This window comes from Monodon monoceros, unplaced genomic scaffold (assembly GCF_005190385.1).
Source record: "Monodon monoceros isolate NGI ecotype Baffin Bay Population unplaced genomic scaffold, NGI_Narwhal_1 Super_Scaffold_18, whole genome shotgun sequence".
In the NCBI taxonomy this organism is placed as follows: domain Eukaryota; kingdom Metazoa; phylum Chordata; class Mammalia; order Artiodactyla; family Monodontidae; genus Monodon; species Monodon monoceros.
In genome coordinates, this window is record NW_021703774.1 from 139,682,266 (window position 1) to 139,700,096 (window position 17,831).

The following is a 17,831-nucleotide window of genomic DNA, read 5'->3' on the forward strand; positions in this document are numbered from 1 at the left end:
CGGAGTTTAAAGCAAGTGTCTAATGAACCTTCCTTTCTTTCAAGGTCTCAATTAATCCCACTCCCCCCACCTCTCAGAACATTTGTGAGGATTTTATTTTACGTTGTGCTGTGAAAATTTTTAAAGAGGGGTGGCATCTTAAGTTGTTCACCTTTTACTGTAATGAAATTTATGAATAAAGGTCTCTGCTCCAGATTAACAATATAAGCACACACATGCATATCAGAACGGATCTTTTCTCTTAGCCTGGCTACTTTAACTAAATCTTCTTACCACACCCATTTTTTTTTGATGGGGGGGGAGGTTTGAGGGTTCATATTTTTAAAAAATTAGCTTACTATTTACAACCTGAAAGCACCTCCCAGCAAACTGCCATTTTGTTACAATCTCCTTCACCTTCAGTATCTTACTTGGGGATAAGCTATTCACATCATGGGGCAGTAGTAACCATAGTTTCCACCATTAGAAGCCTGCTGGAAAGGTTTTTTACACGAATACTGCATGTAATCTCACACAAAATAAAAATTAGATGACTTGGACTCTTCATGAAATCACTAACAATTTCATGTTCAGGGGGCATATGGAAGTACACTCCAGAGGCTGATTTTTCTCCTCCTTGTGGCTAGATGGAAGGGCCTACTATTTTCCCATGTGATGTTCGAAAAAGAGAAAGACCTTTTCATTAAAGGGAAGTTGGGACATGGGTGGAATAAAATAACTATTTAGAATTATTATGGGTAGGTCAAGAATATTCTTTTTTTTTTTTTTTTTTTTTTGCAGTACGCGGGCCTCTTACTGTTGTGGCCTCTCCCGTCGCGGAGCACAGGCTCTGGACGTGCAGGTTCAGCGGCCATGGCTCACAGGCCCAGCCGCTCCGCGGCATGTGGGATCTTCCCGGACCGGGACATGAACCCGTGTCCCCTGCATCGGCAGGTGGACTCTCAACCACTGCGCCACCAGGGAAGCCCAAGAATATTCTTATCTCTTGCATAACAGAGGTCAGACTGCCTACATGGTCAAGGTTGGACTGCCTACATGGAGAGAAATCTGCCTTTCAGAAATGTCCCAGGAGAAGGGGAATGCCCCGTTGTACCTGGAGCTTCCTGGGGGTTGGGTACCCAGAGGAAACACTAGTAAGGCTTGGACAAAGTCTTCCTCCTTGTCTTTCCAGAGTCTGCTGACAATGTCAGAGTAAAGGTAACACAGAAGAGAGGATCCCCTCTACCCCCACCAACCCAACAGAGTTACCGGCACAAGAAGGAGGAGGGCAGAGACCAAACCATTCCCTCTGGCAAGGATGTGCCTTCTGGGCTACTCTTTTCTTTGACTTTATTAAAAGCCACTGCCTTAGCTTTAAGTCTAAACTGCTGAATGTGGTCACTTATCTGTGATTAACTCTCGTTGAAACGGAACCTTCTCATTTGGTTAAATGCAGAAATTTTGTTTTAATCAAAGAATCTGAAGATTAATCACGGTCACAGCGGTAGTTTGAAAGGGGGCTTAGAAAAGCTTAGAAAAGTCCAATCATCACATTTTACAGCAGTGGAAACTGAGATTTGGGGGCAATTTCCCACAGTGATTCCTAGAGGCAGAGGTTCTCATCCCGCCCCATGCTTCAGGGCCATGGGCTTCCCTGGCTCTTGTCCAGCTCTCGTGTAGCAGGGCTCTTTCCCCTGTGGGCACGCCTACCTGAACCTCTGAGCCTGGTGGTGAAGTGGGCCAGGGTAGCGCCGGTTGGGGGACTGGTAGAGCTGGGAGAGCAGGGCCTGGCTGGACTTCTGGCTGGGGTTGTTGGCAAACTTCACAGTAATTGGTTCCGTAGCACCACTGGGCTTCTGGCCATTCAGCCCTTTGATTGCTTCTTCTGCCTCAATCCTCTTATCAAACCGGATAAATCCCACCCCTCTGGACACTCCTGGGGAAAGAGAAAGAGCCTTGATAAAGAGTGAACAAGCCAAACTGGTAAACATCTCCAGGAAGAGATGCGCTGGGTCCCATGGATTTCCTTGGGGAGTCAGCCCACCTGCGGGGCCAGGGCTGAGCCTGGCTTCCTGAATCTTTCTCACACATCAAAATGCACCTGCCTGCATTTCTGCCATCATGGCCCTGGACTGTGACTCCTACCCACAGAACACAGGCATCTTTCTCATCTGTCCCTTCCAGCTCCCCTGCCCCACCCTGCTCAGTCCTCAGGTCTCCCTTTAGTTGCTGTAACTGATCACCCACTGTCCAGTTTCTAGTCCTCCAATGTGTCCACCACACCTGGCAACTAAATAATCTATTTGAAAAGCAAACTCTGACCATATCATACCATTTAAAAACATCTTTTATACTTTTTCTGTACCTTTTCAATTTTTTACCTTGTGCATGGTACCCATTCCTCATTGCTCCCTACTCCAAACACAGAAAAACAAATGAAAAAAAAAACCCACAAAAATCCCTTCCAAAGCTCCATGCTGCATACGGATGAATTCCAGACTGCTTGGCGTGGCATTTAATGTCCCCGATGATCTGGCCCCAACCCCCTGTTGAACCTCATGTCAGCCATGCTGAACTGCCAGATATTCCTTGAACAGGTTATGTTCTGCCTCAACTCCACGCCTTAGGGTATGTCCTATCCACCTATTCTACAGGATACATCCTATCCACCTAGCATGCTCTGTCCCTCCTTCTTGCCAGATAACTGCAAGTCATCCTCCAAAACTCTGTTCAAACATCACCTCCTTGATGGAAACTTCCTTCCCAACAGTGCCCACCAGGCACAGCATGCCTTCTCCTGAGCTCTCGTTGGGCAACGGACAGCCCTAGCAGGTACTCATCACACTGGAGTCTTGTACGGGCAGGACTGTGCCACCTTCAGCCCTGGTCGCTGGTGTCCCTCTGCGCAGCGTCTGGGGCAGAGCTGCCTTCAGTGAGGGTTTGTTGCATAGTCAAACGATAAACACATGCTAAGTGGCTCCCAGGGGGTGTTTTAAATTAGAGTAGGTGAAAACCTTCTGTCATCAAAAATGCAGCCTGGGGGTAAGTGGGGGGAGGGATAAATTGGAAGATTGGGATTGACACATACACACTACTATATGTTACACAGATAACTAATAAGGACCTACTGTATAGCACAGGGAACTCTACTCAATACTCTGTAATAGCCTATATGGGAAGAGAATCTAAAAAAGGGTGGATATATGTATAACAGATTCACTTTGCTGTACACCTGAAACTAACACAACATTGTAAATCAATTATACTCCAATTAAAAAAAAAAATGCAACCTGGGTGCCTTTCTTACTGACAGGTGGTGGCGGGGGTTGCTTTTCTTTATGATGGCCAAAGTATCACAGCACCAGATCCTGGGTTACCCCTGCACTGCTGCTAACTAACTGGACAGAAGTCACATGCCCCACTTGGGAACTCTGTTTTCTCATGTGTGAAATGAGGCAGTGTGAGGTTGCCTCTAACTTTACAATGCTATCATTGGAGACAGAGCTATACATATAGGCTCTTTTCACATACAAAAGTAATGTTATTTGGTTGAGGGTTGAAAGAGACTTTGAAGGTCATTCAACCCCACTCCCAGCTTGATGGCTGAATCCTCTTTACAACTCTGCCAAGTAGTTTAGCTGCTGCTGGAACAATTCCCACGATGGAGATCTCCTACTTCCCAAGATGGCCCATTTTAAATTTCAGCAGTTGATTGATAAAAAGTCTTTCTCTTAGGTCAAAAATCTGTTTACTCATGACCCACATCCTTTTCCCCAAGTAACCACTACCTCTCTGCTCCTATGGGTCACAAGGCACTGGCTGGTGACACTGAGACACAAAATAACGGCAAAAAAATACTGAACCTGTGACTTGATCCACCAGGATTCGTGAGGTGATGATACGGCCATATTGTGAGAAAAGCTGTTCCAGTTCCTTCTGGGTCATGGTTTTGGGAAGGCCGCTAACGTAGAGGTTAGCATCCCTGATTGAGGCAGAGCTTGGACGGGCATATGAGACCTAGGAAAAGGCAAGAGGTGCTAAATCCATTACAGGCAACACCCTCTGAGTAGAGACTGAGTCGACAACTGAGATGACAGCCCCGCGTCTATCATTCTAACTCACAGTGTCAGTTCAAATAACTCTGTAGTTCAGATGTTTAGCTACTTTTGTAATAGTAATGAGAACCAGGAGAACAACAATAGAGGAACAAGAGGAGAGTTGGTGATAACTTAAAACAAATGCACAGATAAGGGTCTCTAAGTGCAGAACAAAATAGCTACTGTATGGCAGCTGTTAAATGCAGAACTACCCACGCATGGAGTTCTGAAGATGTACCTCCTGGATGTGGGTGTATAGATGATTTACTGTATCCAACACATAATAATCTTTGAAAAAACCAAAAAAAAAAAAAACCCATGAAATTCTGCTCTGCAGATTTCTTTCCTTGCCAACCCCACCCCACCCCCATCCCCTTCTTGAACACATAAAAGCGATCAGGTTCTCTGCAAGATTTTTTTATGTCCCATCCTTTGCGTTGTTCCAATCTGTTCCCACAAGGTCCGCTCTCGCTGAATGACAAAGTGCTGGTGAAATGGGGCTGAATGAACATCTGCTTGCGAAACTGGATATGTGACCTTGTCATAACATCTGCAAGAACCAGTTGCCTTCTAACTTTGAGGCGGAGCACATGAAACCACAATAAAAAAAAATGAGGGCACGATGGAAAGGAGGGAGGGAGAGGGCAGTGGAGAGAGAAGTGAGCCTCACCGATGGTTATAATAAGTTCGACTTTGTAAATCTGTCCTCCCGGATCTCTCAACTGCTTTTTTTTTTTCCCCCAAAAAGCTAACACAGAAGTGTAAACAGATCTGAAATTCCATCTGCAAGAAGCCAAATCTGTAGCAGTACACATAAGCAAAGCAAACCCCAGCAGTCATTAATTTTAGACTTTCATTTACTTATTTATTTATTTTTTAAGAAAACAACATCAGACATTTGAAATATAATTTACAGCTAGTCTAACAAAAGCACTTTCCTGCTAAAGCTATTTCTGGGGCGGTTATGGCTCAGAATAGATGATGAAAACAGTCATTTCAGAGCACATCTGACAATGTTGGACAGGGAGGGACCTATATGCCTTATTAGCATTTTTTAGTTTTATTTAATTTGTATAACCAATTCACAGGACCTGCTAAGACTATAGGGGTGAGTGAGTGAGTATGTGTGTGTGCTCTGCATACATAAAAGCATGTTTGCAAAAGGAATTATACATGTTAAACTGGACTTTTGGCATTAGGAACTAAACCTCCAGTAGGGAAGGAGACCTTGCATCTGAGAATGGGTCTAGCAGCGGATCACGCAGAGGCGTGAAGGATGAGCAGACCCCCTCACCCATGGCACTCTCTCCCTTTCCATGCAGAGATGCCAGGTCCCTTTCTGGGTTCCACACCTAAAAATAGATGTTGACTCAACAGATAAAATGATGTGAGTGACTAATGTGCCTTGCTGGCCTCCTCCTGCCAATGGAGCAAGGCAGCCAGTCTGAGCATTTACCTCTTCTAGAAACTCATGGGTGGCCTCTGTAGGCTCTTTCCCAGCACACGGATGACATGCACAGAGGCCATTTCATGGAGGGTCCCTGTGTGTGTATCTGGGGGTGGGGACTGAAGGACCAAGAATCCCATGTGACTGCCAGGACAGGGCATCACTCTACACAAGGTTCTCCTCCCCCTGTCCTTTCAGGTTATAACTTAGCAGAACTATTTTTTAGGCATGAGGAGGGAACGGTAGGAAGAGGGAAATAAAAACATCACAGTGACATGTCTATGGTAATGAGGGTCACCCTTGTCTCACCCTTGCCAATTACTGACAAATTAATTGTCTGAATGATCTTCATGCTCCCCAAAAACAAATCTTCCCACCTCTATGCTTTTGTTCACAGGGAACATTTTCCCACCTACTTCCTCAGGTCCTAATCCTAGTCTTTCTAAGGCCCAGATCAAATGCTACCTTCTCTAGACAGCTTTTCCTAATCTTGCCTCCTCCTAAAAAATCCCCCTTGCAGTGCTCTCGATGAACCGCGCCCATGGCACTTAAGCCATCTGACCTTGATCTTCCATCTCTCTATCTAGTCTGCTGATCTCCTTGAGGTCATGGCTTGTGTATGTGTGTCTTATTCATCTCTGTGGTTCTAGCTCCCAACACAGAGCCCGATACTTGCAGGGTGCTTAACACCCACTGAAAGAGTGAATGAACACCCACGGATCATAATGAATGACTTGGGCATTAATGGCTCTTTGGGTTAATTGCAGATTGGATTCCTCCACTTACGGGGATCGCTGAGAGTTAAGCATTCTGTTTTCCTACTAAGTCATAGCTGTGTTTTCCTACTAAGCTAAGAGCTAAGAGACATGTTTCCCATTCTCCAGTATCTGGGGTTGGAAGGACTACATCTTGTTCGAGAACTAGATTTAGAGGCCTCTCTTAGCAAGCATTTCCTGAGGATCTACTATGAGCCAGGCGTAGTGCTGTATGCTGGGGATACACAACAAGCAAGAACAGGCATGGTCTCTTGCCCTAAAGGACTTCCAAGTCCAACAGGGGCAACAGACAACACACAGCAGGTACTCAATAAATAAGTTGAATGGAAGAATGGTGCATATATGGACCAGTTATCATAATGCCATAAGATGTGTGCCATTCCAGGGCTGTATGTTTGGGGCTGGAACATAGAGAAGGGGAGGCTAGTCTCCCTTTTAATTAAGGGTTAAAAGGGCCAGGAAGGAGACAGAGCTGAGGTGAGACTGGTGGTGAGGCAGGTCGTATCACATTGTGTGGTGGGGTCAGGGAGCCGTGGCCTGATGATAGCCCTCCTCTGTTGTGAGGACAAAAGAGATGATGAAGGTCAAGGGCTTAGCGCAGTGCCTGCCTGGCACCCAATAAATGCACAATGCGTAGTAATGACCTTGATCCCCTTATTTTTGTGCAGCTAGAGCTGGGGTACAGGGGAGAGCAGGCTGGGGGCAGATCTGCTAGGGAAAAGGAGCTGGAACTGGAAAGTCAAAACCATTTCCCCAAAAGAGGATTCTGACAGGCAGAATCTCAGAGAGGGAGAATTACTGTGACAGACCCCAGTCACTGAGCAGTGACACATCCCTAGGGTGAACAGCACCTCAACCATTCACCAAGCCTAAATCCCGCTTAGTTTTTCTCCTCTATTTGGAAACTTAGGTCTATTGTTCTCTTAGTTCCCTGTCTAGGAAACCTGCAGAAGTGGGAGCCGGCGAAAAACAACAGGAGAAGGATCTTCCCACATTCAACATGCAAATGCTTGCCCCAGTGTTGAAACTTTTCAAGTTTCTTCATACATTTATTAAACCCTAACTGACTGACTACAGGTGTCAGGCCCTTTGTTAGGCTGAAACATTTCTAAAAAAATCGCTGACTTTTAGCCCCTCCAGAGAGTCCGCCATTGCTGGCTTATTAACCCCACTAGAACCCGAGGCTTCCAACGCTGGAAGAAGTGCCCTAAAGAACCCAGTGCCTCAGACCATCGGGATCCTGCTCACTTCTTTCATCCAGCACCTCTGAAAACAAGACTGGTATTTCTACGCCCGCACCAATCTTGCTCTGGAGCTCAGGAGCTGGAGTGGGGAGATGACCCCCCTCTCTCTGGGTAAGGGTGGCCCAAAGGCAGGTGACTGTACAAATGATCTTGATGGAAGATTTGCAGTCACTCCAAACTCCTTATCCCTCCCCATCCCTGCAGGCTCACAGTAACCCCTACTCTCTGCAAGGCTGACAGTACAGCACGGAGCTTATGAGACATGGGCTGGCTCCAGTACTCACTAGCTTTGTGACCTTGGGCAAGTAATTTGATCTCGATAAGTCTGTTTCTTTACTGGTAAAAAGGGGAACAATTCTCCTTTGATGGGTTATTGTAAAGAATTAAGACGACAGACTTAATGTGTCTAGCACATACCTAGGATTTAGTATCAACTTGGTAAATATTATTCTGTGATGACTCAGATAGGCTTTTGTGGGTCAGTCTGGGACTAGCCCCCATTGGGGCACACCTTCCAATTTTACCACACAAGCAAACATCTGGAACACTACCAGTAAGCGCCTATAAAGCACTGTCCTCCTCCATCAGACTGGTGGGGGTCTGGATCATCCTTTATCACTTCGCAGCCATGAATTTCCTTTAGCACATTCCTACAGATTCCACTGCCTCACATCCACAAAGTACTTTCCACTTTCCAAAATGACTTTACAAGGCTGTTGTCTGCGGTAAGGCAGGCGTTGTCATTCATCACTGATGGGGCAGCAGGACCAGGGCTGGGGCTGCCCCTTGCGACACAGCACTCACAGGTTCCTTCACCTGCTCACAGCCAGGGCTTGGCAGGGTGGGAGGAACAGCACGGCCTGGGGAAAAGCTTTCCTGAGTCATCGGGCAACACCTTGGTCCTTGTCTGTCCCGCCATGGTACAGAAAAAGAGAGCAGTTGGAAAGCATGATAAAGACGTGATCTTGGGTGCTATGAGGAGGGTAAGATGAGAGGAAAGGGGCTTCTTTAGGAAAACACTGGTATTAGAAGATGAGAGTTCATTCATTCCTCCCCTTCTTGAACACTTACTGTGTGCCAGGCCCTGTGCTGGGAGAGTTTTTGCTTTAAGGGTTCCACAGTCTGGTGAGGGAAGTAATCAAACAAGTGGAGAGTGTAATACAGAGGGCTGCTCCTGACAGGGGGAGACTCGTTTCCCACGCCCGGCGTTTCCTCCCATGCGGAGGATATGCCCCCTGGAGTAACAGTCCAGGCCTCTTTGTACCCCTGCAGCCCCTCTTTTCTGGGGAAGTGGAGCAGTGGCTCTGAATAGGCTTCAACAAGGGAAATGAGCAGGTGTGCCTCAGACTCTGTCTGCTTTCTCCCTTCTGGGAGCTAGATGCCAGCCGGAAGCCCACTTTCTACTCCAGGCTCTAAGTTCTATGGGAGCCGCCTATGCTTTCCCGTGGGGAGGCCTATGGGGTCCAGAGCACCTGTGACACAGTATGTCAATCTGTCAAAGTGTGGGGTTCCATGTTAGGAAGCCCGTTGAGTCCACGGAATCCATCTGGGCCTTAATAATTAATAAAGAACTTAGGATTCCATAAGTTTTTCTCTTTTTGTCTTATCTCTCAATTGGTTTAAAACTTGGATGTACAAATAAGGGTGACAGGTGACGCTGGTGAACTCAGCAGAAAGCATTATTCTCGAAATCTGTTTCACAGAAACTTGATGCTGGAAGCGACCTCAAAAGTTCAGGGCAGGGCTTCCCTGGTGGCGCAGTGGTTGAAAGTCCGCCTGCCAACGCAGGGGACACGGGTTCGTGCCCCGGTCTGCGAAGGTCCCACATGCCGTGGAGCGGCTGGGCCCGTGAGCCATGGCCGCTGAGCCTGTGCGTCTGGAGCCTGTGCTCCGCAACGGGAGAGGCCACAAGAGTGAGAGGCCCGCGTACCGTGCCAAAAAAAAAAAAAAAAAAAAGTTCAGGTCAGGATGTAAGACAGCTGGCCAACCACCTTACACATTTCCAAAGACAGGAAGCTCACTACCTTACGAGGCATCCTACACCATCACTGGCCATCACTGATTATTGGAAAGTTCTTCCTTCTGCTGAGTTCAAACCTGTCTCCCCTGTAGCTTCCAACCTTCTCCTATTTCTATTCTGGCTCCACACACTAGGAGCATCCTTCCTGTCCTCAACACCCCTTATCTTGTGGGTCTCACTGATAGGTGATAGAGCATCAGTCAACTATATTTTGAGACAGGTCACTCCAAGGAGTTTCTCATTTATGTTACTTTAACTGAAATGGAGCATCTATTCTGGAATGGAGCCAGGGGTTAAGAGCAAGAGTTTTGGGGTTAAAGAGATGTAGATTTAAATCCTAATCACTTACTAGCTATAAATGGTAAGCCTTGAGGTAAGTCACTTACACTTTCTGAGCTGTATCACTTGAAGAACCTAGTTGAGAAGCTTTCTAATAGAGCTGTTAGAGCGTTAAACAAGCTAATGCGTATACGATTCTTAGGCACTATGCCCGGCACACAGTAAGTGCTCAATAAATAATGGCTTGGATACAATTGTTGTGTACATAGGCCTTATGTCAGACACTGGGGGTACAAAGATGAATACAACAGTCCCTGACATGTAGGACTATTAGTCTAGCAGAGGAGACACACTCCTTTCAGAAGATCAGGCTGAAGATTTTCCCCTGTCTGCTGTAACACCGTACTCTCTGAGTGAGCAGAAACTCCCTAGAGCAAACAGATCCCTGGGGACAGACATTCCAGAGAGACCAGGAGGATGGCAGAGGAGAACAGGCTCTGGTGCTTCCAGGGCCTTCTAGGAGCACACCCTCCCTGGGACTTCTGATCCCACCACCAGGAGCTGCGAAAGAAGAAAGAAGCCAGCTGGCTCCTAGAAACAAGAGTTTTCATTGTGAGGATCAGCTCACCCCTGTGCCTGTGGCTGCAGCCCTGCCCACAGGCGGGACAGGTGTCTGCTTATGTGGCCCCACTCCTCGTACTTCCCCTACCCACCACCTGATATATGATCTATGATTGATATGATATTCTTTTATCATGGGCAACCTGATGGTAATGTTTCTAATGAGTTCTGATTGTGCTACTTGTTGCTGCTCAAAACCTTCAGTGTTCCTCCAGCACCTTGTGATGGAAGCTCAAATCCCTTACCTGAGCATCCAAGGCCCTCTGGGATCTGGCCCAGCCTCTCATCTCCTGCTAACCCCTCTAAGCACCCTATGCCTCAATTCAAACAAAATGTCTCTGGTTCTTACTATCTGCTCATCCTCGTGGCAAAATGAACTCCTGCCCATCCTTCCAGGCCCAGCCTGAGTGCCACCTCCTCCATGAAGCCCAGGCACAAATGACTGCTCTCTCCTTGGACTCTACAGATGATACACATTTCAGTGGCAGCAGCTATCACACCCTGCCTCCCATCACAGCCATCTGTGCTAACACCTCATCTGCCCAAATAGTCTGAGCATTCTAGCGGTCTCTGCAGACCCGCTGTGGCATCTAGTCTCAAAGCCTTACATAGGGCAGGAGCGCAATAACATTCTCTGAATTGAAACAAAATGTGTAATATACTGTATGTCATGCATTTTAGCTCCTTTCCCAGGCACTGACTCTGACGTGGAGAAGGAGCTAGAGGGAACCACAGATTTGAAGCGTATCCAAGAATATCATGAGAGTACTTCTGGCACAGAGTAGGCTGGATAAATAATTCTTTAAAAAAATGGTGTGGTGATAAAATTCGTGTGCCTTAAAACTTCTTTTAAAACGTCCGTCTAATTATCAAGGGGGATTATTGGTATCAGGACCTTGTTGTCTGTCTAGTGACCCCCAGAAGGGAGAGATGTGCTAAAGGTTTTATGGCCTGGTTAGCGGAAGAGCTGGTCTCAGACTCAGGGTTTAAGATACCGAGTCTCTTCACTCAACTTCAACTCCTGAATCTTGCTATACTGGTAAGACTGCTGTGGTCACTTGGAAGCTCCATGATACTTTCCACTACACAAAGTAAGACTTAGATTCGTTCTTTATGTATCTCTGAAACATGTAGATGGGAAAAAGTCTTCCCCTCTCCCCATGTAATTTTTACCTTAGGGGCAACCCTATTCACTACCATCTTCATGCTGGGGAGCATTACTCAAGCAATCCACTATAAGCCAGGACTACCTATAAGTGAGATATTATTAGTTCCATTTTCCAGACGACAAACTCTGGCTCAGTGAGCTCAAGTACTTGTCCAAGGTCACACAGCTGAACTAAGACAAAGCTGGATATGACTAAGTTCTGGGATCTTTCCACTATGCCAGGCTATCGTGGACAGTGAAATAGAAGCCGTGTACTTGGCACAAACTGCTACTTTCCCTGGAAAGTCACCAAGCTGGAGAGATCGTGCTGTAATATTTTATTAGTTAGACTTAAAGTTGGAAGGAATCATTCTGTAGATGAGGAAGTAAGTCCAGAGAAATCAACTAAGTTGTCCAAGGTCATCCTAGTAGTTTCTAACGGAGCTGGACCGGACTCTCCATCTGAACTCAGAGCTCTTTTGAATGGACAGCAAGGGGAAAGGGGAGAGGGATGTGGCTCTATGACCTTTGACAGACCAGCTGATCTGCTCTGGGGCTTCATGGTAACCATGGAGAAGTGATCCTTTATTCCCCAGGGCCGCTGATGTTCTAGGCCAGCATTGTCCAACAGAACTTTCTGGGATCAAGCAGACGTTCTAGATCTGTGCTGTCCAACATGGTAGCCACCAGCTACAGGTGGCTATTGAGTACTTCAAACATGCCTAGTGTGACTGAGGAACTGAACTTTTCATTTAATTTTAATTATTTTAAACTCAGATGTAAAGAGCCATAAATGGCTAGTGGCTACTAGACAGAACAGCTCGAGGCCCAGGAACAACACAAAGTTAGAGCATCTCAGAGCTAGAAGGAACCTTTAGAATCATTTAGTCAGACTCCAGTCTGGTATAGGAATCCCTCTAAGTCGCCCCTAATGACTCCATTTGCATGTGTCTGACAATCAGGGACTCACTACCACCCAAGGCAAATGATAGACACATAGATTCTCTTTCTAGATCCTTGACATATAGGATTGAGCTTCAGAGTCACTTTTTTTTTTCCTCTAGAGAATGGAAAAGCAACCATTGTGGAGTGAATATGTGAGTGCAGCACCGTTTGGCCATCTTCCTCATTTGCCTCTGGACAACCCTTGGAGCATCTGGTCTTTTCAAAACGTGGAGCTGAGAAATGGAGACAAGACACCAGGGATGGGTTGACCAGAGTGGACAAGAAAGGACCACTGTTTCCCGGGATCTGGAGTCCACAGTTCTCCTAAGACACCTGGGGTGTGCTGAGTTTTTTTTTAAGCAGCTCACATCACACTGTGGGATCTTTTACACTTGTAGACAGCTAAAGCCCCCAAGCCTCATTCCACACACTTCTGAAAACTTAAGTGTCCTTGTAACCTGCGCCTGACCAATTTTCTTTTGTAACCCAGACACAGGACACTGTGGATGACCTTTAAGATACTGGGGACATAAGAGCCTCACTGGGCAGAGTAAGGGAACTGTATTTCCATCTCTCAAACTCCTACACCTGTAACTGAAATTAATCACTCAACGGAAGTTAACAGGGCGCTAGGAAGCAAAGCAGCCAAATGGAATGTGTCACAGGAGAGAAAGTGCCTGGTACAACTGGGGTAGACGGGTCTCCCGTTTCCACTGGTGTTGCCACCCCCTCTCTTCACTCCTCGGGGATTCAGTGATCCAGTCGCCCCTGCTGACCTTGGCAGGGAAGCATTCCCACACCGGCTCTGACTACAGCCATAATGGGGGAGGAGAGAAAATGCCTTTTTATTATTAACGAGACGGAGGGAGGTAGTCTATCATTTCTGGGTGGGGTGATATCTGCCAGCAGAAAATGATCTGCTAACTCTCCGGGAAGCATTAAGAGCAGTGATAGGAGAAATAATTGCTTATGCCAAGAGCAAAGAAAAGATGCCTCAGCGGAATGGAGGCCTTTAGCAAGGCAGGTGGATTGCGGGCGCGTGGAGGGAGGGAGGTAAGGCTGCCTGATGACCCCTGGCAAGAGAAAGAAGCAGGAGGGGCAAGCTGGAAACTGCAAAACTCAAGTGTGGAAAGATCCCCCGGAGGCACCGTTAGTGCTATTAGAAGAATAACGCGAAAATGGAGAAATGGCTAAGCAACATCAGAGCAAGAGGCTGAAATAAAGGAGCTGCTCTCCTTTCCGGAGAAGCGAGGCTTTTTCCCCTTCCGAAAAGCCTTCACTCAGGCACCTTCCCCTCCTCTAGCTCTGCTCCCCCTGGAACCGGGCTGTTGCCTCGTGATAAAGCTTCTCTTTTACTCTCTCACCTTCTCTCCTGACTGAGTGCCAACCCTCCTGGGTTCGGTCACAGTGGCAGGAACAGCTTTTTTGTCCCCTCCTCCCGACCTAATCCTGAAATCACTCACGCCTCCAGTTTGCACAAGAGCTGTGCTCTGGGAATGCTTTCTTTAAATTCATATTTTTATAATTTGAGTAATAGTTTAATGCAATGATTAGGAAAAGAAAAGCCACAACATCATTTGTAAATGTAATGCAATGAGAAAAGGAAGGAAAAATATAAAAACGTTAATAGCATGGAGCTGGGAATGTCTGACATTGCCTTCATTACATGATAATGAATTTTCCGAATTATTTATAAATAAGCCTGTTTTGCTTTTAAAATGAGTCAAAAAAGCTCCTAACAGAGCTGAGGAAAACCAAAGTCTAAGGCTGACAAAAAACTAGCACAGCAGCCTGCAAGCCTCTGGTTTCGTTCAGTCAAACAACCTAAGTGACGCACCAGTGCCAGATGAACCTACTTAGAGCTTTACTTTGATCAGATCCCTCTCCTGCTCAAACTGTGCACAGCTCCCTACTCCGGCTCCTCTACCCCAATCAAGTGGGAACCTCTGCAGCCCTGTGGCAGTCCCCATCTCACCGCATTAGAGGCACTCCTTCACATGTTTGTGGCTCCCGTGAGAGACGAGTTTCCAGAGGCTAGAGCAGTGAACACTTCTCTAATCCTGGTCCTCAAACTCAGGTTAAGACCCAAACAGGTGTCCCACTGCACGGAAAGGGTTAGGATCCTACATCCTCAAATCCCATTCTGGATCACTTTTTACTGAAGGCTCTCAGTGTAACTTGTATATCAATCCAAACTTCTGGTAAACATATCCCTCTTTTGAAGCTACTACAGAACCATCTACTTTTCTTTGTTCCTAATTAATGCAACACAGAGCTGGACTACTGCAACTGCATTCAACAGAGTGCGTCTTAGAAAGAGGCTGGAATTCAGAAGCTGCTCTTGTAAATGCCCTGCAGAGGTTCAGGACTGCGACAGGCATCCATTGCGGGGTCCAGGAGTACTGGGGATCATCTTCCAGAACCCACAGCCATTTTGCTCAGTGCTTCTCAGCGTCTAAAGTGATCTCTTTTGGAGACAAACGGGGGGTTGGAATCTAAACAGCACTTCCAAGGCCCTAAACAGGGCAAATAATCTCCACTGGGTTTATGGTTGAAATGCTGAGAAAAGACCCAATTTTGGGTCTTTGGCAGCCTAGTCAGTGTAAGCCCATGGTCCATACCCCATGCCTCTCTCTTTTTTTTTTTTTTTGTGATACGCAGGCCTCTCACTGCTGTGGCCTCTCCCGTTGCGGAGCACAGGCTCCGGACGCGCAAGCTCAGCGGCCATGGCTCACGGGCCCAGCCGCTCCGCGGCATGTGGGATCCTCCCAGACCGGGGCACGAACCCATGTCCCCTGCATCGGCAGGCGGGCTCTCAACCACTGCACCACCAGGGAAGCGCCCCCCATGCCTCTCTGACTCACATGGATGGAAGAATCTCCAGGGCACTGCCATCCCTATGTCACCGAAGTCTTAGGACCTAGCTCAGGGCCTGGAAAGCAGGGGTCTCAGAAGATACGATCTGAAGTCAGATCTGTCTCCTGATTGATGGCAGAAGCCCCGAACCACAAGTCTGTTTACTGAAGAACCCGGAGGAGCCATGCAATTCATCTGTTTGCTTTTTATATATCTTCCCTCACCAGGGAGTATAACCCATGTGTGCACAGAACCAAATAAACACCCACACACTCACAGAATGCATGTGCCGCTGAGCAAGCAGGCAGTGAGACATTCCCACACTGACGACCTATTGCCAGAGTTATTTTTAAAACATTTTTTTCTTATTCCAAATCTCTCTTACTAACTGTGTGATCCTGGATAAGTCTCTTAACCTCTTTGGGCCTCAGTTTCCTCAATTGTATAAAGGAGAGAATCACTATTTTAAGAATCAGAGCTGATGTGTGTAAAGCATCTAGCCCTAGGGAGGCTTCAAGGGTTAAATGTTATTAAACATGCGTAGCGGTTAGAATACTGTTGGACACAGAGTAAATGCTCAATATAAGGTATCATTACTATCATTATTATTATTATTTCCTTTCCAGCTCATGCTCACATATTAAGTAGCTCCTCTTCTGGAAGAATCTTTCACGGCACCTTTGGATGCTAACTCAGCTCAACTGCTGGCCACTTGTGTGCCTTCGGACAAGTCAATTCGTCTCTGAGCCTAATCTCCAAGAGGCGTGGGAACCTGGCCACTTTCTCCCACTAAAGAAGTTATAATCCAAAGAACAATTCCTCTGCAGTCATGTGTTTGCAAACATGTACTAGATGGCTCCAAGGAGATCTCTGTAATGCATGTTTCCAATGAAGATACTTGTTTTTTTTCCCCAGATAGGCAAGTTATTTGCAGTCATCCACACTACTTAGAGGGGCTTATTTAAAGAAGCATTCTCTTTCTCTGCTTTGATGCTGTATCTATGCTAAGATCGTATTCTCCTTGAGGACAGGGGCCTGGTCTTGCCCTCCACGTGCCCTCAGTATTCACACACAGTCACATTACATCTCTCTTAATAAAGGGGAAACGAACATTTGTTAACAGGGAACCATCATTTGTGGGCACCTTCTACTAGCAGCCTAGTAATGAATCATTCACTTTCAAAATGCAAAATAGTGTTTGTGTATTTAAATTTGAGTTCAGAGGCTGCAAACTGCTTCTCCGTAAGTCATCTCTTAAGTTTTGTTTGTCCCAGCAATCCCACTACTGGGCATATACCCTGAGAAAAGCATAATTCAAAAAGAGTCATGTACCACAATGTTCATTGCAGCTCTATTTACAATAGCCAGGACATGGAAGCAACCTAAGGGTCCATCAGCAGATGAATGGATAAAGAAGATGTGGCACATATATACAATGGAATATTACTCAGCCATAAAAAGAAACGAAATTGAGTTATTTGTAGTGAGGTGGATGGACCTAGAGTCTGTCATACAACGTGAAGTAAGTCAGAAAGAGAAAAACAAATACCGCATGCTAACACATATATATGCAATCTAAGAAAAAAAAATGTCATGAAGAACCTAGGGGTAAGACGGGAATAAAGACACAGACCTACTAGAGCATGGACTTGAGGATATGGGGAAGGGGAAGGGGAAGCTGTGACAAAGCGAGAGAGAGGCATGGACATATATACACTACCAAACGTAAGGTAGATAGCTAGTGGGAAGCAGCCGCATAGCACAGGGAGATCAGCTAGGTGGTTTGTGACCACCTAGAGGGGTGGGATAGGGAAGTTGGGAGGGAGACGCAAGAGGGAAGAGATATGGGAACATATGTATATGTATAACTGATTCACTTTGTTATAAAGCAGAAACTAACCCACCATTGTAAAGCAATTACACTCCAATAAAGATGTTAAAAAAAAAGTTTTGTTTGGCTTGCCTACATAATGCTCTAAAATTTTTTGAGTTGGTTTTTAACCTTTAAAAATTGGGAGATTTGGCATAAAATATCTAGCTTTTGGTTTCTATTGAATAAGTGGAAGATCTGACAATGATCTGGGTTTAAATAATCAGTAGCAGCGGAAGAACAGCTGCCCCTTTTAGTGCTCTCCAGCCCACTATAGTCTCCACTACTCCCTCAGGGCTTTCTAGAACTATCCCTGAATCTAGCTGTTCATCACTAACCTTCAAAGCTTAGGAATTAACTGTTGGTTTGCCTGCATCTATGTTGTACATTACATTTGAAGTCGTGTGTTTTGCAGGAAGCAAAAGGAGGGACAGACTTGACCGAAGTTTGCAAACATGTACTACATGATTCTGAGGAGATTTCTATGATGCATGCTTCCAAAGATGATACTTGTTTTTTCCAGATAGGCAAGTTATCTTATTCCTTCATG

General features: G+C 46.1%; 1 protein-coding gene across 9 annotated transcripts in view; it reads right to left on the reverse strand.

Moving 5' to 3' along the window:
• Positions 1-17,831, reverse strand: part of ELAVL4 (ELAV like RNA binding protein 4) — a 154,735-nt gene that overhangs the window by 6,197 nt on the left and 130,707 nt on the right. For all 9 annotated transcript variants that reach the window (XM_029228946.1, XM_029228948.1, XM_029228940.1 and 6 more), the window contains exons 4-5: positions 3,843-3,996; positions 1,690-1,915 (exon numbers count right to left, since the gene is read on the reverse strand). In XM_029228946.1, coding sequence (XP_029084779.1) covers positions 1,690-1,915; positions 3,843-3,996 — 380 coding nt within the window. The remainder of the gene's footprint in view (positions 1-1,689; positions 1,916-3,842; positions 3,997-17,831) is intronic.